The sequence below is a fragment of the Gobio gobio genome (assembly GCF_949357685.1).
Source record: "Gobio gobio genome assembly, chromosome: 6".
In the NCBI taxonomy this organism is placed as follows: domain Eukaryota; kingdom Metazoa; phylum Chordata; class Actinopteri; order Cypriniformes; family Gobionidae; genus Gobio; species Gobio gobio.
In genome coordinates, this window is record NC_137102.1 from 6,519,954 (window position 1) to 6,539,500 (window position 19,547).

The 19,547-nt window shown below is 37.0% G+C and overlaps 1 protein-coding gene across 3 annotated transcripts in view; it reads left to right on the forward strand.

Annotated features, from left to right (window-relative positions):
• asap1a (ArfGAP with SH3 domain, ankyrin repeat and PH domain 1a) overlaps positions 1–19,547 on the forward strand; it is a 99,342-nt gene that overhangs the window by 52,623 nt on the left and 27,172 nt on the right. For all 3 annotated transcript variants that reach the window (XM_079819626.1, XM_079819627.1, XM_079819628.1), the window contains 7 exons: positions 1,023–1,108; positions 4,086–4,161; positions 4,500–4,586; positions 10,266–10,366; positions 12,622–12,691; positions 16,952–17,039; positions 17,220–17,268. In XM_079819626.1, coding sequence (XP_079675752.1) covers positions 1,023–1,108; positions 4,086–4,161; positions 4,500–4,586; positions 10,266–10,366; positions 12,622–12,691; positions 16,952–17,039; positions 17,220–17,268 — 557 coding nt within the window. The remainder of the gene's footprint in view (positions 1–1,022; positions 1,109–4,085; positions 4,162–4,499; positions 4,587–10,265; positions 10,367–12,621; positions 12,692–16,951; positions 17,040–17,219; positions 17,269–19,547) is intronic.

Below are 19,547 nucleotides of genomic sequence, written 5' to 3' on the forward strand. Positions count from 1 at the left end.
TCTGTGGTATTGGTCATCTTTGAGATGCAAACCAAACTTATTGCATCATCAATTTGTAAGCTATATATGGGATATAAGCTATTATATTTTTCTATGTATATTGTGTGTGTGTGTGTGTGTGTGTGTGTGTGTGTGTGTGTGTGTGTGTGTGTGTGTGTGTGTGTGTGTGTGTGTGTGTGTGTGTGTGTGTGTGTGTGTGTGTGTGTGTGTGTGTGTGTGTGTGTGTGTGTGTGTGTATGTATGTATGTATCACGTTTTATATATAATATATAATTATAATATATATATTATATAATATATATATAAAATATAATATATAATATATATATATATAATTTTATTTCTAATTAAATAGCCTTGGAAATGGTTTGTACTATGTAACTCTAATATTAAATTTGATTGAAGTTTATTTCGAGCAAAAAAAAAAACAAAAAACAAAAACAAAAAAAAAAATATATATATATATGCGTTATGTGAACTTCAATCAAATGTAATATTGAGTTACATAGTACACAAAACCATTTCCAAGGCTCACTTCAATCAAATAAAACTGCTTTTATTGCAATTGGACTTCATAATCAAAACAATATACTAAGAAACTTAAAATACAAGCCAATAAGTATATATTATTAACTATATAATAAGAATTGATGCAGGTTGAAGTAGTCCCCTCCACATTTCTGTCTAAACCAGATGTGTTAGGGTGGAGCATTTCAACACAATTCTTATAGTTGAGCCACTTTAACCACTTCAAAGCGCGTGTGTGTGTGTGTGTGTGTGTGTGTGTGTGTGTGTGTGTGTGTGTGTGTGTGTGTGTGTGTGTGTGTGTGTGTGTGTGTGTGTGTGTGTGTGTGTGTGTGTGTGTGTGTGTGTGTGTGTGTGTGTGTGTGTGTGTGTGTGTGTGTGTGTGTGTGTGTGTGTGTGTGTGTGTGTGTGTGTGTGTGTTTAGAAGGGTGCAGCATCTCCGATGTAATTTCCTATTAGCACACCAATGTCTCTGTGTGCTCTGTGGTTCCCAACAGTACCTGATCAAAGTGAACGAGATTAAGACCAAGAAGGGAGTGGATCTCCTCCAGAACCTCATCAAGTATTATCATGCACAGTGCAAGTGAGTGTCCCAGAATCCTTTTCTCACTGATGCAATGTCTGTTAGTAATGTTAGGTATGTTAAGACATTTCTTCTAGAGAGTTAAGATATCAGTATTTAGGGTGTGAAATTGAGATAAATTATCTTCAAAGAGTTCGAAATTGCACAGTTATTAAATGTACACTAACGTTGGTAAGAATTTTTTTAATGAAAATTTTACTTTTATTAATCTGGGAATGCATTCAATTGATCAAAAGTGACTGGTATATCAAAAATGCTGGAATACACTACACAACTTTTAAATCTGAACAGATTTTTCAGGTTTCACAGACAGGGTTTAGATTAAGCCAGGATTAGGCCTTCGTTCAATTAGGACATTTAGGGTGCTTTCACACTTGGTTTGATTGCCTGGACCGAGCCTGAGTTTGATGGCTCCCCCCTCCCCCTGCCCCAGCTGGACTGTGTTCATATTATATTATTTGGGTCCAAACCGGGTGTGTTTGCGTCATCAAGGCAGCAGCTGTTTATCCCTTTGCTTGGTAAAGACGGCGAGCGAGAAGGTGGCAAAATGCATAGCGTTGCTCACCTCACTTTTATATTTTTGTTTTTGAACCGTTGGTTTTGTTTCCAAAGCTTCAGTACGTAATGGCACTTGCGTCTGTCTGCAGGGAATGTACTGCAAATGCTCTAAAGAACTCTGAAGACGGGCAGAAATGAGATCTACAGCTTGTAGTATATCAGTCACGCTCGTCAGGAAAATTAGTGAAACACACACAAACACACTTTTTTATCAAATCATACGTCATTAATAGCGGTTCACTTCCACGATTTAGTACGATTGTGTTCACATCAGCAGCGAACCGTATCAGAGTTCACATGAACCAAACCCCAGACCACCTTTTTAAGCGGACTCAGGTACGGTTCTGAGTTCGGAAGACCGCGTTCACATCATCCAAAAGAACCGAACTCTGACGTCAATCGAACCAGGGTGCGCACCAAAAGTGCTAGTGTGAAAGCACCCTTAAAGTCCCTGTAAAGGCAATTGTGAGATTTGTTTCTAAACGCATTATAAACAGCGTTTGAGAGAAGAGAATGCTGCTTATTTTTTCAAGATTTTGATAAGCTGTTTTATTTACTTGGCGGATTTTTTTATGATTCAAATTTGGCTGGGTGGTTAATAACACATTTGTCTGTGGTGTGACAAACTCAGAACACATGTTTAATTTTGACTTTAAGCAGCTTTTATAAACATGCCTTAGGAAAAAAAGCATTACTGCTGTGCATTTTCAGACATAACAATGGCACTGAAATATTTTAAGATAATGTCAATGCAAGTTACTTCCGGTTAAAACAGCTCTAATGTGAATTTTAGTCTGAGACTAGTCTTAGTCCTTGTGTGTGAAACCGGAGGTAGGCTTTATACACTTGTCAGTCCTTCCAGAAAAACACAGCTTTTTTTTGTGATTGTTGCGGGCAAAAATCCTTGATTATGCGGCACGTTTTCTTAAAAAATGCGATGGAAAATGCGGGATATTTATGCCAAAAAATTGCGGGAACTTGCAAAGACTGCGGTTTGATGAAAAAGAGAAAAAAAGCACAACATCACAGAAAGTGCTGGGAATATTTAAGTTTTATTGATCTTGTTTACATCTTGTTTTATTGAAAACCTTAATAAACACATTGCTCAAATTCACAAAACATTGAGTAAAATAAGTTCTGTAGCTTTACAAAAGGAATATGCCACACGACGATAATAGTTTTTGTGCTAAAACCTAAATAACGACTTATATAGTGATGACCGATAAAAAAAAAAAGCATCATGAAGATTCGAAGCATTATGAATCAGTGAGTCGATTCATGATTCGGATCTTTGCGATCCAAACCGCTGAATCGACTCACTGATTCATAGCGCTTCGAAGCTTCATGATGCAGTGTTTCGAAATCGGTCAACACACCGGGAAACTGCTTTGCGCAGTCTTTTGCTGTTATTTTTGTTGGCAAATGGGAATTTGCGTGCTTCATCATGGTTTCACCGATATCTATGGTTTCACCACGAGGTTTGCAGCTTTTCGATGACGTTCACGTCGGGTAATTACGTCACTTCAAAACGTTCCCATGGCAATGGAAATGTGTGTGAAGTAAACAAAAAATTTTCAACTTTCTGCTAATATATATGACCTTTTTGCAACGAAAATGCGGGGATTATGAAATCAAGCTAGCCCCGCATATTTTGCACGCGGAAGGCAATTTACGCGACGAAAGTGCGGCATATTTGAAAAAATGCAGCCCCTGCATAAATATGCGGACTTTAGCTGATTATGCATTAAATCATGCGATCGCATAATCGCGTTTTTCTGGAGGGACTGACTTGTAGGGCTGTGCGATATTGAAGAATGCGATATCCTTGTTAAATAATGTGATATTCGATATGCGATACGATATTGCTTTAAGTGTGTAAAATCTATTTCTTTTCCCAACTGATATGCTTCACAGTCTCAGTCTATTCTCTGCTATATGCATCAACCTAAAACGTACACTTTTCACAATGTTGAAGTAGCCTATTAAAATCATTCAGATATTGCGTGCCATTGCGATATGTACATTTGCGATATTTCGATAATTTCGATATATTGCGCAGCCCTATACACTTGCCAACTTTGTAAATGGTTGCATAGAAAAACTGGGCATCACACACTAAATGACTGAGGAACACACACTACCAGACTTTCAAATCGCTCTGAACACAACAAATTTTCACAGAGTCTTGTTGCTAGAAGATGCATGACATGAAAAAAACACTGATGTGCAGGAGATGGCCGCAGTTGTTGTTGTACTGAGTCGCAGAAAAGGGAGGAGGGGGCATTTGGATGTTGTTTTGGGGGGGTAGGAGTTAAGCCCAAAGTATACTTTGATTTTTACACGTATGCAAAGGTCAGTGCCCATGTCACAGCGCGCGTCACACTAACAACCTTTCATTTTTACTTGTGTTTTCTCTCAGCTTTTTCCAGGACGGCTTGAAAACCGCTGACAAGTTGAAGCAGTATATCGAGAAATTAGCAGCTGATCTCTATAATGTAAGTAAACCTTTACACTTGCACTTCTTTATGTCTGTTTTATAGTTTTCTGTTCTGTTACTATGCACGCAGCTCTACTTGTGAGAACATTATGATTATATTAGATATGATATCATGAGACTTAAGCATTATTAATATGCGAGTCTATGAGAAAGAAATATTATCTCATATACAGACAGGAAAAAGTAAAGCTCAAATAAACTGTTCCTTTAAAAAAGTAATAAAGGTTCACTAGCAGTGCCGCCTCAAGAGAGTGTTTACCCTTATGAATAGCAGCCCGTTTGTTTTATATTGTTTATTTCGCCCCATATTGTAACACAGTAAATCTGTACTGTCAGATAAAACAGACCCAGGATGAAGAGAAAAAACAGCTTACAGCTCTCAGAGACCTCATCAAGTCGTCCTTACAACTGGACCAGAAAGAGGTAAGTACATCACCGGAGGATGTGTCCACAATGTGCACAAAAATTGACAGATCACAGAGAGTAATCTATCAGAATAGTGCAATCACGTCCATATATGTCATTATACAAAGGGTTTACATGCTGTATTCAGCATTAAAGATATGAACGAGTCCAGATGTGAACATGCTTTTCATGTCCAGTTTGTCCTGACATATACCACCTCTGAGAGACTGTAGGTTTTCAGTGTTTGTGTTCTCATGAGAGAGAGGGTCAGACAGTGACAACACAAGCTCTTTTGTAGAGCCCAGCGTTTGATCTTTTATGTGTTTTGTTTGGAGTAGATGTCCATTTGAACCGGACGTTTCTGGGCTCGATTGAATAACAATGCCCTGCGTTGTATTATCCTCGGACACTGCTATGAATATTGTAACGCTAGGTTTGCTCTTATTTTTATACAAGGCACATTGCAATAATAATAATCTGACATCTGCATTTCTGACTCCTTTCCTCCTCTTTCTCTTTCACTGCCTTCCAACTGAAGTCTAGGAGAGTAAGTTCATAAAAGTAACATTTAATGTTGCCAGACTTCTTTTCCTCCCATCTGACTTTATTATATATCCTGAGAGTGCATATGTCTACTGAAAATGCTTTTTTTTTTTTTCATTTGTATTCTTCTAATTTAATACAGTAGAAGTTAGGGGTGTAACAGTACAAAACTGATGTTTGGTACGTACCTCGGTTTTGAAGTCACGTTTTTTTTTTACAAAGTTGCTTTTTATTTATTTTATTAAACAGTGGTTTACTGAACAAATCTGCTTAAATGAATTCAAATATAACTTAAAGTTTCTTAAAGATAATGCTGTAAACTATAGGGAGCCCTTACTTACACTTTACTATAATATTAAAGGTTAACAACAAAGCCCAGCCTAAATTCAGCTGATATTCATGTTTAGATATAATAATCACATTGTATGCAAACATGTAAACTTCACATAAGGCAGTTTTTGCATTAACTTCTAAATCTAATTATAAAATCGTTTTTTTCTCCAATTTGTTGTCAAAATATAACAATTTATACACAGTTGGCTGTCATTTTCATGATTTATTTAAACATACATTAAATAATCCAGACCTCACTAACAGGTTCAGTAGAATATAATGAATAGGCTAATATAGGTCATATATTTAGTGAAAGAGTTGATTTCTCTAGTGAACTAACAGCTGTGGACACTGAATGACTTCTGAGGTAAATGTGATGCTATTGTTTCAAGCTGTTTTATTGACGTCTTTCCGCTGTTGAAACACTGATTGAGTGATTACATGACATATGACACGTTTCAGTTAAGTTGTAATATAGCCTCAACATACCTTAAGATATTAATTCATGTTTATTCTTGAGATGATCGCGTTCACTCGCGCGCCACTGCTTGAACTATACCGCGATCTGTCACGTCACATTAAAGAGCGTCAAAGCGGCTTTTATCGTTTGATTTTCGTGATAAAAGGGACAGAAATCAAGCATAGCGTCAGTTCTGGCAGGTCACGTTAGTCAAGCTCGCATCAGCTGATCACGTCTACCTATAGGAATACGATGTCTATTACAGCTTACTAGGGGTGTGACGAGACACGAGATTGGGTTCACGAGAACGAGACAAGACAAAATTTTTACATCGTTTTTTTTTAAGAAATCCTCAATGACGAAACGCATGACTAGAAAAAAATGCGTGCAGGTGCATTTGAAATGTTTTAACTCATCATCTTGTAATGAATGTCATTTCAGTTCTTCTTTCTGAGCATGAATTATCATATGCAGTAAAAGACAACAAGCACTGTAAAGGTTTTGCCAAAAACTCAACTGACTGGCTTCTTTCCTGTATGTTTGTCTCTTCTGACCTTAGAACTGCACATGAGCTTCTATTGACCTCCTAATTGAACTCCTTCCCACAAATTGATCCTAGGTAGCCTATTAAGTGCAAACAATAACCATAATACCATAATCAAATCAAAATACAAATTTTTCAATATACCACAATTTTCTTCAAGCATGATACAGAGCTAAGAGATGGTTACAACGAGACAGCTTTTATATTGGGAGATATTCTCATGCCTCAGGGAGCCGCTTTCAAACAGCGGTAATTGAATGTGCGCTCCCATTTATTTTCACTTTCAATTTCGCGATTGTGTGTACACGCCCCTGTTGCGAGTCTGTTGTGAGTGCGACACACACTAATCCTCTTCTATAGTATTAGTTAAACTAAAAACTTAGCAGGGATTGCTCTGTAAATTAAATTGAGAATGTAACTAAGGCATATATATGCTATTTTAAATACTGTAGTCTATGCCAGATATATATAGCCTACATTTTTAAATAATTTGAGGCTGAAACATCCATAATCATGCGTGTTTATTTTAGCAATTCTGTCAGTGAAACAACACACTACAGCGTATAAAACATTTAAACGATTTTCAGTAAATAATAGTAACCTAAAAAATATAAGAAAATTAAATATTAGTTAGAAAAATATTTGATTCATAGTACTATTTCCCCGCGAAGATGCGTCATATACCGCTCTGCGCTTTGAGAGGAATGTGGGACACAAGTTGGATAGACACCTTTTCGAATATCTTCGTCTTCATGTTTTCTCCTGATGTTGCAAAGCAACACTTGTTGTAAAAGGTCTGAAGAGCGGATTTTATCTTCCACAGGGTCAAGACATTTAGGCAATGTTTGATTATTCACTGCCAGAGAAAACAAAACTAAAATCACCGGTGTGTGTGTGTGTGTGTGTGAAATGCGCTATTCAAATAAACCAAACTTGACGCGCTTTACAAAATTTAAAAACAAGAACAAACTGTGTTAAATAAAATTTGAAGTAAAAAGGTATTCGTCCTACAGTGTTTTTTATACTTTACCACAGTACTGGATGTGAATAGTTATAATAGACTTAATTATAAGCAAACGAAAGGAAGAAACGTTTATAATCCCCTGCGAAAATGGGTGCGACGTGAGTGAAGATTTGGGAAAAGAAACAAGATGTCCATGTCCATTGGGATAAAATGGACTAGACCTATTGTTAAAATTCACGGAAAATCGAGTGACCAGATCGCAAAACAGAATGAAAAAGTGCTATCTGACCATTATTTCCTTTCTAGGCTAAACAAAGCTTTGTGCTTCACTCCTGTGGTAATATTCACGTGAAACAGCATTCACATACAAAACACTGGGTTAGTAAAATAACAAAATAATTTTTTTAAAGTAGAAAATAGCATTATGTAAAGAGGTATATTAATATAAAAAGAGCTCAACTCTTAAGTGGTAGGAAGCTACTTTTTCCCCCTCATTTGCAACCTAGCGGACGAGTCATTATTTGGGTTAGTAAAAATAACGAAATGATAGTTTTAAGTTGAAAATAGTATTTATGTAAAGAGATATAGTAAATGATCTACATAATTACCCCCCCCCCCCCCCAAAAAAAAAAAAACGTTGATATCATCGACCATCACAATGTTTTACTGTAAACATCGCCCAACCCTAGTGCTGAATGTGCATTTTAAAATATAAGCCTGACGCTTCTGCTGCACCTCGAATCCTCTGCCACGGTCCAGTCCACTAACATGTAACACAAGCTCAATGCAAGCGCTTCACTAACACGTAACACACTCATAACACAGCTGATAGAATTGAATCCACCTGAATTAAATAGTTTTTATTTCTATAAAAAGCTAAACTAGAGTGGAGGCGTAATGTAAACGTTGGCATATTCTATGCTAACTTCCAGGTAATGACAATATGACACGAGACAGCTTTTCACCTCAACGAGAAATCTCGTCACAGTTTAGTCTGGCGAGATCTCGTCACACCCCTACAGCTTACATATATAAGCTCCTTCAGTATTATCAGCAGCTATTGCGTTTCTCCAGAGCTCATTTACCCTCCTCCATCCCCAGCTCCTCCTCTCGTCCTGTCAGGATTTGGTTTTCTGATTCCCCTTGAATCAGACTAAATTCCTGAATTATTTTGTACATTTAATATCGACAATAATGATATCTGCAATACATTATGTTGGTTCTTTTCTGTTTACCCTAAGGGGGGTTATCGTTGCTTTCCCTGCTCTTATCCATGCTAGTCTGTATGGATGCTTGCCCAGAACAGAACCATACCGCCAATCCAAACTGTATGCTAATAGTCAATCATCTTTGACGATAGTGGTCCTGACAGAGTACTTAAAATGTTCATGTGGGAGCTGGGAACTCTGATTGAAGTATGTTCCACGCGTAAAACAAGCAAGCCTACTGTTAACTCTTAAAGGTTGCATTCGGTACACGAAACGGTTCGGTAGGAATACGTGTACCGTTACACCCCCGAATTGTTTTATCATATTGTGGTTACATGTTTGTTGCTAGAATAAAATACTTAAAGGGTTAGTTCACCCAAAAATGAAAATTCTGTCATTAATTACTTACCCTCATGTCGTTCGACACCCGTCAGACCTCCGTTCATCTTCAGAACACAAATGAAGATATTTTAGTTGAAATCTGATGGCTCAGAAAGGCCTCCATTGGCTCAATGGCACGGTTCACTCTCAAGACCCTTAAAAGGCACTAAAGACGTTGTTACAAAGTCCATCTCACTACAGTGGTTCTACAATAACTTTATGAATCGGCGAGAATAGTTTTTGTGCGCAAAAAAACCCTAAATAACGACGACGATTTCAAAACACGGCATCATGAAGCTTCGAAGCGTTATGAATCAGTGAGTCGATTCAGCAGTTTGAATCGCCAAATTTCAGCAGTTTGGCGGTTTGACGCGCAATCCGAATCATGATTCGACTCACTGATTCATAACGCTTCGAAGCTTCATGAGGCCGTGTTTTGAAATCGTCATCACTATATAAGTCGTTATTTAGGGTTTTTTTGCGCACAAAAACTATTCTCGCCGATTCATAGTTATTGTAGAACCACTGTAGTGAGATGGACTACGTCATATCCTCGCGCATTCATGTGCTTCATGAGTTCACGTCAGAGGCCTAGACGGAAGACAAGCACTTGTTGAATAAAGTCGTTATTTTGTTTGTTTTTTGCGCACAAAAACTATTCTCGTCGCTTCATAAAGTTATTGTAGAACCACTGTAGTGAGATGGACTTTGTAATGACGTCTTTAGTACCTTTTAATGGGTCTTGTGAATGCAAGTTTCATTGTGCCAATGGAGGCCTTTCAGAGCCATCAGATTTCAACTAAAATATCTTCATTTGTGTTCTGAAGATGAACGGAGGTCTTACGGGTGTCGAACGACATGAGGGTAAGTAATTAATGACAGAATTTTCATTTTTGGGTGAACTAACCCTTTAACTCTTAAAGATTGCATTCGGTACACATACGCACCCGAAACGGTTCGGTACGAATACGTGTACCGTTACACCCCCAAATCGTATTATCATATTGTGGTTACATTTGTTGCTAGACTAAAATACTTAATATTTCTTCTTCATTTTACATCATAATGTTTCTTTGTTTCAAATATTCCAGGTTTAATGAAAAATAAAAATCCCAGATTTTCAATATAGTCAGACTTTTGATCACTGTTTTCCCCCTTTACGATAAGGTTTCATTTACTAAATGTATGATCGTATAATGGCATGCTACTTTGCTCGGTACTGTTTTATTTGTTCGATTTTGACAGTTTTTGTTGTGACGTACAGGATTCTCAGAGCAAGCAGAGCGGTTACAGTATGCACCAGCTGCAGGGCAATAAGGAGTTTGGCTGTGAGAAGAAGGGCTATCTCTTCAAGAAGAGTGATGGGTAAGCTCACACACTGATGTGAAATGTATGCGACTTAATTAATAGTGTCTAATGGAATCGGCTACACTATAATTGATTGATTCAACACCACATTGCTTCTGATCACTGCTTCCTCCAGCTCTAACGTGTCAAGTCACTTAAATGCATGCACTATAAACACCAGACGTCTCAATGCTTTACCATAGGAGATGTAACATTACGCACTCCCATTGAAAAAGCTCTTTTAAAAGCATTAAAGGCACACATCCTATGTTTTAATGTTTGTTTTAATGAGTTTGGGCACAGTAAGACTTTTTTGAAGAGAAAGAAATACTTTTATTCAGCAGAAGTTTTTTATAATGCAAAAAATATTTATATTTCAAATTAATACTGTTTAAATTAAAAAATAAATAAAAGAAATATGGGATAATCATATAGAATTGTATTGTATTACTAATGTAGACATGTATTAAAGGAGTAATGGAATATTATTACAGTATTTTTATTTATCTATAAGAATTTGTGCATTTATAGGCTACTAAATGTTTTCAGGCTACTGTTTTTCACACAAATACCATAGAAACCATGTAGCCTAGATACATTTTACCATGGCAGTGAAGAGCTATATGTGTGTTTTTAACTGTGGTTATCATGATCTAAATCCCTGATACTAGGGAAGACCAATGGTTCACATTTTACCATATAAAAATGAGGTTGTTACAATTTTTACAGATGTCCGTGTTTTTGTTGATGAACACACATGTACTTCCTCCTAACTCAAGCTACTTCTACTGTCAATTCACTGTCAAATGTGCATTTCTAAAACAAACCAGGTAATATTATTAATACTGCAGCTGAAGATACAGCATATGCCAAATCAGGCCACACAAACCGGTTTCATGACTAGAAACAATATTACCCGTTAGCACATGCGGAAACTAAGACATTCATTTTTTCTATTAAGAAATGTATTTAAAATGAAAAATGACTGGTAAAGCGTAAGGAACTCAAAAACTTGAAGTGTTTGTCATATTCTGACAATAAAGAGTAGTTTAAAACCACAATTAACTGTCTGGTTTCTACAACTTTCACTTTCAACTTTCAAAATCTGCCTTTAAATTTGAAAGAAAGAAATATTTTACATTTATCGTGATAATTATGGATATCGACTGATATGAAAAGATTTTATCAAGATCATTTTTTGGCCATATCGCCCAGCCCTACTAATTATTATTTAATTATTTAAATCTGTTTAAAAATCGGAATATATAGACGCACATTATAGTTAAAATGGTTTTCTGTCTTGTATATCTCAAAATAAAGGATGTCATTTTATCCCACATGGGTGAATACAGCTTCTTATTTACATGATAATGGTTATTTTAACATATAGAATTGCTGCCGTAATAACGGCCCATTTCAAATGTTTACGTGCTTTTCTTCTTTTTATTTTTTGAGCGGTGATTAAATATATTGCTCTTGTAAATACTTGCCAGCATTTCAGTAATAAAAGTCTAGATCTTTAAAATGCATCCAAATTACAACCGTACGGTGCTCTGCAGGGGTCAAAAAGGATATAAACAGTTAATTTTGAAGTGATATATTCTTGAAGACGTGGATTCGGACGGCAATTAAATCACCACACGACCTTGGTGTTTGTCTAAAAAAGTAGGTAATTCGGACAGGATTATTACGCGTGTGGGGGGAGAAAAACACAGACATTCTGGATTCAGATGGCGATAAAATCACAGACTAGCCCCTGTCAATGATGAAAATGCCTTACGACCCCACGAGAAACAATTACCGTCCAAATAGGGCTTTGGTGTGCATGAGAGACTTCTTTCAAAAACATTAAAAAGTCCTACTAACCTAACTTTTTAATGTTGGTGTATACAATTTTTAAATAATTCAATTTTTACATACATTGTAGTGCTAGCTGTGTTGACCCATTCAAACCTGAACCATTTATTGAATGAGAAAGATATCAAATAAATATGTTTTGTGCAGTTTATGGGAAATATAAGTTTATCAATAACTATAAACCAACACTTGGTCTAGAACAAGCATCGCGATCCCACTGTGTAACAACTTAATTTTGGCTATATTTGCAACCCTTAATGAATTTTGTTAAACTTTTTACCTTCTGACTTTGAAAGAATTTGACAGAACAGAATTTTTATTCTTCTTAAATGAAATAATGCAAACATTTTCCTTTGTTCCAATTACCAAGCCATTTTAGAGATTCTAAGGACGGGTGTAATGATTTTCATTCACAGGATCCGTAAAGTGTGGCAGAGGAGGAAGTGCTCAGTGAAAAATGGCATCCTCACAATCTCCCATGCCACAGTGAGTACTAACCAGAGTAATACTACGAGATATACTCAAGTTTGGTCAATAGCTTACAGAATATGCTGATCTTTGGAGTCATTTTATCACTACTTGCCTATCGAATGTAATTCCCCAAGTATAGCTGTAGCGTTCAAGCGGTTGTATATAAACAGTGAAGCCACACAGCTGCCACGGTTTAAACATCTTAAAGGGTTAGTTCACCCAAAAATGAAAATTCTGTCATTAATTACTTACCCTCATGTCGTTCGAGACCCGTCAGACCTCCGTTCATCTTCAGAACACAAATGAAGATATTTTAGTTGAAATCTGATGGCTCTGAAAGGCCTCCATTGGCTCAATGGCACGGTTCACTCTCAAGACCCTTAAAAGGCACTAAAGACGTCGTTACAAAGTCCATCTCACTACAGTGGTTCTAAAATAACTTTATGAATCGGCGATAATAGTTTTTGTGCGCAAAAAAAACACTAAATAACGACTTACATAGTGATGACGATTTCAAAACACGGCCTCATGAAGCTTCGAAGCGTTATGAATCAGTGAGTCGATTCAGCAGTTTGAATCGCCAAATTTCAGCAGTTTGGCGGTTTGACACGCGATCCGAATCATGATTCGACTCACTGATTCATAACACTTCGAAGCTTCATGAGGCCGTGTTTTGAAATCGCCATCACTATGTAAGTCGTTATTTAGGGTTTTTTTGCGCACAAAAACTATTGTCGCCGATTCATAAAGTTATTGTAGAACCACTGTAGTGAGATGGACTTTGTAACGACGTCTTTAGTGCCTTTTAAGGGTCTTGAGAGTGTAAAGTGCCATTGTGCCAATGGAGGCCTTTCAGAGCCATCAGATTTCAACTAAAATATCTTCATTTGTGTCCGAAGATGAACGGAGGTCTGACGGGTGTCGAACGACATGAGGGTAAGTAATTAATGACAGAATTTTCATTTTTGGGTGAACTAAACTTTTAAGGCTTTTTGTTTCCTCACTTTAGCACTCAATCAAAACTATCTCTCACCGTGTGAAGGTGAACTGGGGGATATTGCTGCCCAGTTGCTATAGAAACATGCACCGATCTGACTCATACACTAATGATATTAGCACAACGAGACCCAGCATGCTCTGGGCCCGGGTGGTCGATGAGTTTCCTGGTGTAATCTGCTGTAAGGACACTGAGGCGTGTGGAGCGAAGGCTTTTTGCATCTGCTCTCTGTGGCAGCGTGCTCATATTCCTGTCTGATAGCATTTTAATGTGATGCAGTTTTCTTGCATCAGTGCTGGTATTTTTGTATTTATTCACCTTGGGTTGACCAAAACGAAAGGTTTTTTTTTTTTTTTTTTTTTTTCAGAACCCGAACAATGTTCATCATAGTTGTTTCACTTTATTTAGATGGTCCACTTTAGACATTACTATAAGCAACTTTTCAACTACATGTCAACTACTAACTAGGGATCGACCGATATGGATTTTTTAGTGCCGATGCCGATTGCGATTTTTTTCCATCAGCCTTAGCCGATGACTGATACGGGCTGCCGATTTTCTTGAGCCGATATTTGGAGCCGATACTGCTTTTGCTCTCTCAATTTACATCATAAAAATGACACAATGATCATGATGATTACAATTTAAAAAAGGAACATTTATTGAACTAAAAAAAACTATATTTAACAAATAGTAAAAACAGGTGAGGTAGAACAAGAAAAAAAAAAAGAGTTCAGTGGTGAAAATAAATTCTGAAAATAAATATTTAAGCATAAATAAAATAATTACACTATATGCATGCAGTATCAACAAGCAAGCAGCATAATAAAGTGCACACTGACTGTACTATACTTTATTTTAAAACTATTTACAACCTAGTCATTTAATGGTGCACTTAATCTCTTGTAGAGCAACACCAGCGGTAATTCAGGAAAAAAAATCTCCCAATGCTCCACGTGAAACTTCGGTCTTTCGACCTTTTACCATCATGTCAATTCTCAATTGATTTTGATTAATATGCGCGAGGGAGGGAGAGCAAGACAGTTTGAAGACGGTGAGAGCTGCCCTGTGGACGCCTGTCTGTAAATAATGCAGGGAAAAAAATATCTGCGAACGCAGCAGCCTTATATCGGCCGATGCCGATACTCGTAAAAATCGCATATATCGGTCTAACACTACTACTAACCCAAACCCTAACCTAACAGTCTACTAATACTCTGAGAGTTAGTTGACATGTAGTTTCAAAGTTACTTATAGTTAGTAGAATGTCTGAAGTGTAACCTACATGAATATTGCACAGGATTGTTTACTGAATGCAAAACGAACATTAATATTGTGGTTTATTCACACCTCTGGTTTGTCTTAAAGGGATATTAATTTAATTAGCCCATGATTTCCTCACTCTCAAGTCATCCTCTGTGTGTATGACATTCTTCTTTCAGACAAATACAATCTGAGTTATATTAAAACACATCCTGGCTCTCCCAAGCTTTATAATGGCAGTGAATGACTGTTTCTGTTTTGAAGTCCATAAAAGTGCATCTATACATCATGTAACTGCTCCACACGGCTCCGGGGATTATTAAAGGCCTTCTGAAGCGAAACGATGCATTTGTCTAAGAAAAAATTACCATATTTAAAACTCAAATAACTAGCACTTCTGGAGAGATGCACTTTTATGATGATAGATGCACTTTTATGATGGATGGATGGATGGATGCACTTTTATGATGATAGATGCACTTTTATGATGGATAGATGCTTTTTTATGATGGACAGATGCACTTTTATGATGGACAGATACACTTTTATGATGGACAGATGCACTTTTATGTTGTATAAATGCACTTTTATGATGGATAGATTCACTTTTATGATGGATAGATGCACTTTTATGTTGTATAGATGCACTTTTATGATGGATAGATGCACTTTTATAATGGATAGATGCACTTTTATGTTGTATAGATGCACTTTTATGATGGACAGATGCACTTTTATGATGGATAGATGCACTTTTATGATGGAGAGATTCACTTTTATGGACTTCAAAACAGAAACAGCCAGCCACTGCCATTATAAAGCTTGGAAGAGTCAGGACATTTTTATTATTACTCTGATTGTATTTGTCTGAAAGAAGAATGTCATACACACCTCGGATGACTTGAGGGTGAGTAAATCATGGGCTAATTTTTATTTTTGGGTGAACTATCCCTTTAAGTCTGAAACCGTTGATCTAATTAATAACTAATTACATTTTATTTCTTATAAACATTGAAATATTTTCACATCAATACTGCCCAGATGTCATGCAAGAACTGTGTTGGTAGTCCTGTATTTCATCAAGGTTGTTATTGTTACCAGTATGGAGCTAAAGCAGTCTGTTTTACCACATTACTTCCAGCAAAGCTTTTGTCCCATGAGCTTTTTTGTTGTTGTAGATTTTCGTTTTTTATTTTCTCAGCAAAACATTCTCTCTGGGATTTGAGTCAGACAAAACATGGTGTATATGAGTGTTTCTTAAATATCTGTGTACTTAGATATTGTTATGACTTGTCACATATTACATTTAGTAATATATAAATCAAGTTGAGTTCAGCCTCTCCTGTTATTATTTAGTTTTATTTCTTATTTCTCTTGTCTGCAGGAATCAACAATTAGGATTTTTTTTAAATAAATAATAGTCCAACTAAAATAACTCAAATAAGTAAGGGATAATCCACGGCTAGCTGTGCATGAAAGGATTTTAATGCACGTCGTCGTGGAGGCAAAGAACCGCCCAATGCAAAGCGAAGAGAGTGTTTGCCTCCGTGAAGTGCGTTAAAATTGTTAATGTAACCCCATCGTTACTGAGAAATAAAATGTAGTAATCCAGTAGTTTAGCTATTAAATGACTAAAAGTCAAGTTTCTGTGCTCCTGAATGTCTGTGTGTGCTTCAATGAAAACAGTGCATTAATATAGAACGGAGATTCTACCGACTTGGAACTACGTGTGCATTAACGATTTTATTGCCCACCTTCCAGCCAATCAGAATCGAGTATTCAGACAGACCATGGCATAATATAATATAAAAATAAAATATGTCATTAACTTAATGAAAACTGTAAATTCATAAGCAACTGGTATGCAATGGCATATGAACATTTTCCAAGTCACTCTTCCAATTTTCATAAAGTCTCTTCTATGTTAGCCAGGTAAATGCCTTTACCTTGGCGACATATTAAGTGACGTGTCCATAAACCAGCCGCAAAACTCACTGTAATTATTCTCTGTCCAGTCCAACAGGCAGCCGGTGAGACTGAATCTGCTGACCTGCCAGGTTAAACCCAGCGGAGAGGATAAGAAGTGCTTTGACCTCATCTCCCGTGAGTGTCCCCTGCCAAACTTCAGAGTACTTTCATCCATGCCAAGTGCGAGCAAGGCCTCTAGAAGTCTAACTCCATTACACAGGCAGAGCGCACTAAGTGCAGTGTTCAGAGACTGAAGAGCAGTTCACATAATGCACTGCTTTCCCCTAATACTCTCGCTCCTCTTTCCCTCTGCAGATAATCGAACATATCATTTCCAGGCAGAGGATGAACAGGAGTTTGTGATGTAAGTGTGAATGTGTTCGCTCGAGAGTTGAGACCATCTGTTATTTCTCTGTGCTCATGCTCATGAGTGAGAACAAGATGTGTGTGTGTATCAGTGCCTCTTCCTGTTAATGAGAGGACTGTGTGTTTGTGTGTATATTAGGGCTGGGCTGCATATGACAAAACACTACCATTCATGGATTTATTCAATTGATCAACATTCATTTTTTGTTTATACATCTAAATATTTATTTTTCAAATAAATCCTGTTCTATTGAACCTGTTCACACTTGACGTCTTTTTTGACAAGAAAAAGTTGACAAGAGCGCTCTTTTGGTTCAAAATAGCAGCCGAGGGCGTCTTTTGTTGCTATAACAACAGCCGCAACAAGAGTGATTGTGTGAGGCAGAGAAACAAAATGTCTTGATTTGAAACCCCGCGAAATTTTAAAATACTACTGTTATTAATGTGTGACAAAATGTAGTTTTAAGACTTTTTCAGGCCATAATGTAGTTGTTTGATTTATATTTAAACAGTAATGTTAAAGCTACACTGTGTAACTTTTTTAGTTTATTCTTAGCTAAAAACACTTAATTCTTTCAAAAATATATGTGCTCATTAATGTATATTTACTTCTTTCAAGTAATAAAGTATTCTCGTAAGTTTATAATATGCCATTGAAAATACATACGGGTGAGGGGTTCGAATGCGGGTCGCCATGTTGCCCCGCCATCTTCAAAGTACATTAGCCAAAGAGGGACATACACGTAAATTCAAGCTTCGCCTTTCGCGTTTTAACACTCGATGGCACCGTGTCGAATGTGGACGAGGTCGAACTGGAAGCCATGTTAATATTGGACTAAATCGGCCACCGTAGGAGTTAATACGAAATCGGAATTGAGAGGAAGAGAAACTAATATTCACTGGATTGTCATATTCCTTTTAACCGCTAGATGGGGGAAAATATCACACAGTGTAGCTTTAAAGGGTTAGTTCACCCAAAAATGAAAATTCTGTCATTAATTACTTACCCTCATGTCGTTCGACACCCGTAAGACCTCCGTTCATCTTCAGAACAGAAATTAAGATATTTAAGTTGAAATCTGATGGCTCTGAAAGGCCTCCATTGGCACAATGGCACGGTTCACTCTCAAGACCCTTAAAAGGCACTAAAGACGTCGTTAAAAAGTCCATCTCTCTACAGTGGTTCTAAAATAACTTTATGAATCGACAACAATAGTTTTTGTGCGCAAAAAAACCCTAAATAACGACTTACATAGTGATGACGATTTCAAAACAAAGCATCATGAAGCTTCGAAGCGTTATGAATCACTGAGTCGATTCAGCGGTTTGAATCGCCAAATTTCAGCAGTTTGGCGGTTTGACACGCGATCCGAATCATCATTCGGCTCAGTGATTCATAACACTTCGAAGCTTCATGATGCTTTGTTTTGAAATCGTCATCACTATGCAAGTCGTTATTTAGGGTTTTTTTGCGCACAAAAACTATTGTCGCCGATTCATAAAGTTATTTTAGAACCACTGTAGAGATGGACTTTGTAACGACGTCTTTAGTGCCTTTTAAGGGTCTTGAGAGTGAACCGTGCCATTGTGCCAATGGAGGCCTTTCTGAGCCATCAGATTTCAACTAAAATATCTTCATTTCTGTTCCGAAGATGAACGGAGGTCTGACGGGTGTCGAACGACATGAGGGTAAGTAATTAATGACAGAATTTTCATTTTTGGGTGAACTAACCCTTTAACTGAGCCTTTTAAACGTAGCCTACCTTACAATCAGCTCTGAATCAGCTTTCCATGAGGAGAATTATTCCAGGATTATTACTCAAAGCGATATATCTGAACCATAGCTTCACTAGTTGTGTTTGTATTGCGCATGGATTCCCTGTATTTGAATCTGAATGAGCGTGCGGTCTGTGGGCGTGGCCACATTAGCGGGTAATGAGGCAGTAATGAGTTGACTGATATCTCCCACTTTTCACACAGATTACATAAACACAGAATATTTGTTTTCGTTTTGATTTACATGATTTAAAACCTGACATTTCAACGTTTCTTTAGACATATGTCTCAGGTTTGTGTGTCAAGTTCTCACTAAGCTACAGGTCATTTTCTGAAGCGAATCAGGTTAGACATCATTGAGAGAGAGGCTGAAGATCGCGAATCATGTTTGTTTCCCTTATTTTGCAAAAAGCACAACAATTAGTTTTTATTGTGACTGTACACAAAAAAATGTAAACTTAACAGAATATAATGATGTATAACACTTGCATGAATGATAAA